At 42.1% G+C, this 6,000-nt stretch overlaps 1 protein-coding gene across 6 annotated transcripts in view; it reads left to right on the top strand.

Annotated features, from left to right (window-relative positions):
* The window catches only part of LOC120554370 (plakophilin-4-like), a 55,907-nt gene that overhangs the window by 28,715 nt on the left and 21,192 nt on the right, over positions 1 to 6,000 (top strand). For all 6 annotated transcript variants that reach the window (XM_039793237.1, XM_039793236.1, XM_039793240.1 and 3 more), the window contains one exon: positions 1,217 to 1,670. In XM_039793237.1, the coding sequence (XP_039649171.1) occupies positions 1,217 to 1,670 (454 nt within the window). The remainder of the gene's footprint in view (positions 1 to 1,216; positions 1,671 to 6,000) is intronic.

The raw sequence follows: 6,000 nt of genomic DNA, 5'->3' as shown, positions 1-6,000 counted from the left end.
GTGATAAAGCATCAATGCCTCCAAGTGTCCCATTACTTGCAATTTGCAGTGCAGTGTGCAGAGCCTCATTTTTGAGGTATTTATTCAGAACCCAAAATGTTGAAGTGATTAATTGTCAACAGTGGTATGGATATTACACTTGACATTTTGTTTGTTTTGCGGGAAAGCGCTTGAATGCCGAGATTAAAGTCAATCGTAATTGATAAAAGAAATGAGTTGAATGTCATTTAATAATGACTGTTGGAGGATCCTTAATAAATGCTGTGGTGTAACTCCTCTGGTAAAACTTTGCAAAACTGCCACACACAAAACATGAATATGCAGGATGCAACGAAACAAGATCACAAAGATATTTGTCAATGCAGATGCTTTGAACATGTTTTGATCTTTGTTCATAACTCCTCCGGTAAAAAACCGAAGTATAAGAATAAAAAAATAATAATACTTTCCAAATTGATATGCAGTTGTTATTCAAATTCCTTTAGATTCCCTTTTTTACCATTGCTTTTCTTGTAATAAGGAGTGGGCTTTGACATTACATGCATGCTCTATTGCGTGCATGTATAATTAATATTTTCTGTTAAAATAAAAGGGCTTTAATGGGGCGGCCTCTAGCTCACCCAGTAAGAGCGTTTGCCTCATGTAGGCTGAGTCCTTTGCAGCGGCAGTGTCTATCCACTGTTACTATATAATAAGGGGAAAAGCCCCCAAAAAATAATCTTAAAAAATAAATAAAAGGGCTTTAAAAAAAACGGATGCCTCATTATCACACAATATTAAATGTAGAGATGGTCTGATACCATCGTTTGCCCCCCAATACCGATTCCGATACCTGAACTTGCGAATCGGCCGAGACAGAGTACCGATCCGATACCAGTGTGTCATGTATTTTAATGTTTTAACAGCTGTACACTACTAATCCTGTATGGATGTGGTTCGGTCTGGCCAAATACACAAACAATGAACGCGACAGAACTTTATTTTATTATCCAGTTTGACAGCCAGTCATAACGGAAAAAGAGCATAAAGGAACTACTGTAAAGTAGATTTTCTTCAGGGCTAAATTACGTGGTATCAGATCGGTACATAATCTCCAGTACTCTCTGATAGCGATAGCAGCATTTTAAGCAGTATCGGAGGCTTTTCCGATATACGATATCGGTATGGGAACATCTCTAATTAAAGGTATAACTTTTGTCCCATCTCTTCCTCTCAGGTGTCTGGCAGGGTGTTACGGAGGATGGCCTCCCTCCCTTCCAGGAGCCAGTCTCCCGGTTGCGGCACCGCCGGCACCGTATCCCCCTCCCGCATCTCCCTGCGAACGTCCCAGGGCAGCACCTACGACTCGCCGATTCTCTCGGAGCCCAAACCTCTGGCCGCCGTGTTCCCCGGCACTTTCATGCCGCCCGCCTGCCCGTCGCCGACCTCTCCGACAGATGGCCCCCAGGCTCCGGGCGTCGGGTTGGTAGGAGGCCGGGGTCGCCTGGGCTCCACCCTGTCTCTGGTGGAGGGGAGGTGTCTGACGGGGTCGCCGCTGCGGTCGGGGATGACGGCCGTGCCGCAGCACTACGGCTCCACGCTGCCCCGGCAGAGCCAGCCGCTGGCCTACGGAGCCGACCCGTACGGCCTGTACCAGAGCGCCGCGCTGCCCCGTCCCGACAGCCTCATAGGTCAGTCTGAAAGATTATTTATAGTCCACTCAAATTAGTGTGGAGAACCTTGAGGTAACACCTTCTATGAAGCCTGTCTCTATAAAGCATAACACAGTTATAATGCGTTATAACCTGCTTGTTTCTACGTGTCTTTGAAACAATCAAAATATCTGTCTGTCTGTCTAATAATGCTCTATGAGCTATCATCAGACATTATTAAGTTTTTTTATAATGCCTTATAAGGTCAAATATCATATTACTCTAAAATAATTTTCTATTGTAACACATAACTGTGTTTATAATGCATTATAGAGACAGGCTTCATAGAAAAACTTTATTATTTTCTTCTTTCCTATCCCATTTAACATCTCATGACATCACAGATTTATCTTGTGAACCCACTGAAGGAGTGCTGACCCCCAATGTGGGAATCACTGCTCTACAGCTTAGAATAAAAAAGTTCAGGTTATATTACATGTCACACTTCATAGCGCAAATTCAGTTTTTTAAAGAATTATTTAGGCTCATTTATACTATGAGCAATGATACATCATAAGAGCTGTGTTTCAGGGACGTATTAGAAGTCATTTTGTTTCAGTTTGGGATGATGCTGGGCTCCGTTACACAAATAATCTCACTATATATAAGCTAGAGCATGAGGGAACGGTTTCGAACACGGTGAATATCTTTTTAAACCCTGAAAATCATGAAGTCTTCTTTATTGTTGTTCAGTTATTGTCCCTTGCAGCCTGTCATACCAGACATTCAATTTAATGGCGTGATAGAACCCTTACAGCCACATTAAACATCCATGAGAGAATATATATGTGAATACATACTGTATCTACATTCTTGTGCGTATGAGTGAACCCCTTGGGATCTTTACATCCTGCGTCCTTGACAGCGTTTTGCTTTGTAATGGCGGTTTGGTATTATGTTGCACGCCGACATGGAAGACTAATGCATTCATGTGGAGTGAAAGGTGCAGCCTTTCTTATTGCCCTCTGTTCTGTGCTCTGTCTTTTGATTCAGTGCGATTAGAGAGGTCCGTTTGTACTTTGGAAAAAGCACTTCACTGCATAGTTTTTCGCATCGCTGCTGCAGAAGAGGATGGTTTGAATGTATTTTTTTCAGCATACACAACCACGCTCCAACACTTTTTCCTCTGTGGATTAAATAACCGTTCCTTTATCTGGGGGAAAGTTGACTGACCGACGCTGATGTAATATTTTAGCACACAACACTTTTAGTGAGCAGGAGCTCTGCAGAATTTCCTGTATCTCTGTGAAGCAGTCAGAATCGCTAAATAAAGCCGCATGTTGAACAAAATAACTTTCAGGCAAACTGCAAGCCCAGCAGGGGATTTTTATTATCTCTAAGCAGGCTCAGGGAGCTCATTTCATAGTTTTTTTTGTGTCAAATTATCTTTCAGCACTGGCAGATAACACTGCTGGGTTTTGATAACATTTTAATTGATGCATGCCAGTATGAAAAATAAGGAATGTGTAATCTTTGAGGGGGGGAAATTTCACTTTTCTTCCCAGGTAGATGTTTTGAACTTATCTTGTTGGGTTATGGATCTGCAAGCAGCCTGAAGCAAAACAAGAAAAATATCACAATGCATGTGTGATTAAAAAAGACATGGGCGCATGCACACACACACACACAGACACACACACACACACACACACACACACACACACACACACACACACACACTCACTCACTCACACAAATAGAGAAACACACAAAAACACACACAGACAGAGACACGCTGCACACACACGCATACACGCACACACGAACACACCCCACATACACACAGAGAAACACATACGCACACACATACACACACACACACACACACACACACACACACACCTCCAGTATAAATGCACACCGTACAGCGGATCACTGTTGCCTGCTGTAAAGTGCTTCCACTACAATTTCTCTCTCATGTGCCATTTAGCTAATTGATGGCTGGGAGAATGAACCATGTTAGTATCTATTGGTCCTAATGGGAAGCAGTCGATAAGGAAGGTGGGGGCAGGGGGCCAGGAGTGTTTCCTCTAGTGCAGTAACTAGTAACTAAAGCTGTCAGATGAATGTAGTGGAGTAAAAAGTACAATATTTCAAGTAGAAAGTGGCAGGCTGGCTGGGACTCCACGTGAGTTTAATTCAGCTGATGAAGCAGCAAAGCTACAGAACCACAACCTCTACTCTAATACTTCAGTTTCAGCCAGTGCAGGTATAGTATGGGGAGTTTGCAAGTTTATTATTGATCCATCTGTCATTTAATGCTTTGATTAATCAATTAATTGTTGCTTAATTGCTTGTATTTTCTAACCAATAGTCTAAAACCTAAAGAGATCCAATTTTACTGTGATGTAAAACCGAGAAAAACAGCAAATGTTTGATTGATAAAAACAGTATATTCAGTTGTTACTTTGGCTAAAACGACTCTATCTCTGTCTATATCATTTGCTTTTCTTTTTTTAATGTGGTAGTACGGCAGAGGTTGACAGAGACAGTAACTAGATTGTCTGTCTTTGTTTCCTGTTGGTCATAAGATGTGACAACAGCGATGAAAATATGCAAATCATTTAGTTTATTAAACATTTTATAAGAAACAGATAAATCATGTAGGAGGGATTTTTCCAGGTACTTTTGATTCATTTGCTCAGAAAAAAATGTGTCTCTTATTAACTGGTCATGGACAACTTCCCTCCCCCCACACACGACACCACTGTGTAGCGGGTGGAGGATTTACTGTTGTAGGAGCGCTGCTGATGCTGCAGCGACACGGATTTATTCCTCCGTCCTGCCCGCTGTCACTTCTCTAAGCCGCTCCCACTGACCCATATAGGGGGTGTTTCTATCCCAAAGCCCCAGTGGAGCATCAGCGTGTGATTATCAGCTGATGACACTGGAAGACTTTATTATGCTGCGATCATTAAGTCCATTTTCATATGATGCGCGTGTCCATGTGCGCGTCCGTCTGTGAGTGTTTGGGTGTACGTCAATGATGTGCATATGCATTTATGCACCTTTTGTGTTTGTGCCTGTGTAGATGGATTGGTTGCGAGTCACTGAACTAAAGAAAATGCCTCCTATTATTTTGCCAAATGATTTTTATCATCCTAAGTCAGGCCCGTGGACGAGACGTGACGGGGAGGGGGCGGGGGGTGGGAGTACTGGATTTGTGTGGTTCGAAAGGGGGGTACTTGATTGTTATTTTTGTAACAATCAAGTACCAAAAACTGAGGAGGACACGCTGTTGGATGCTGTCCTCCTCTCCTACTTCAATGCCTAATGAATGTATCTCTTTCTCTCCCTGACCCTGTCTTTCACTGGTTGAAGCCTGAAAATATTGTAAACAAATTAATAACATAACTAATTCCACTGGTCGGACTGTTGAGCTCTGTTTCAGACTGATACCTCCGGTTGAGGCTGGTCCTCATCCTCAACACAGGCCTTTTTCAGTCGCGGAAAATACTTTTCAATACCCATCTGGATTGAAGCAGCAAACCGAGTCGGGTAATGCGCCGTATCTGACGCTGACAGCCAATGACCAAGCGTCCGTGTTTTACAAGTCGGGTGTGAGAACGGGTTGGCAATTTGACAACATTGTAGTAAATATTTCTGGTGCATCAAAAAGCATACTTAGTATTTTAACCTCTGCAAAAAACTGCAAAAAAAGAACCTCTATTCTTCCACTCGGCTGGCCACGGGCCTGTAAGTGGCCTAATGCGTCGCCTAAGTCCTTATTCCCAGTTATCCTGCAGATCCAACATAATCCCAGATTACATGAGGAAGATAAGAAATAGATGGATATACAAGATTAGGCTATTAATGATCAACTGCTCTCAAAGCTCTGGTAGTGAAACCTGGTGAGCAGCCAAAACACCAACCTAAGCTGGGAGATGATCTCTTTTTATTTTTCTGTGGAATCGGTTAAAAAAATTGCAACGTCACCAGCGTGGTTAAGGTTTTTAACTACGAGCGAGTGGAAAGTAGGAGAGAGAGATTCAATTGTATCTGCGCTAATAGTGCAATGATACCCAGAGCAGTATGTGGAGAGAAAAAATAAGAATTACGATTTGCTATATAGCTAAAAATAGAGTAAAAATGGATGTAGCTAATAATACTGAATACATAGTTGGAATACAGTTCAAATAGTTATCTTTAAGTAATGGATAAATGGTTGAAATGTCAATGCAAACTTGACAAAACCAACCTCTACGTTGACCGTTCAATGCCATGTAATTGTAACTGTAACAATGTCTTCTTTTCCATAATAGTGTTGCATAACATCCATTTTGAAATCAATTCCAAAAGAGTGTTTGGG

This window comes from Perca fluviatilis, chromosome 24 (assembly GCF_010015445.1).
Source record: "Perca fluviatilis chromosome 24, GENO_Pfluv_1.0, whole genome shotgun sequence".
Classification (NCBI taxonomy): Eukaryota; Metazoa; Chordata; class Actinopteri; order Perciformes; family Percidae; genus Perca; species Perca fluviatilis.
The sequence above is the reverse complement of the archived record's forward strand: the minus strand, read 5'-3'. Positions and strand labels throughout refer to the sequence as shown.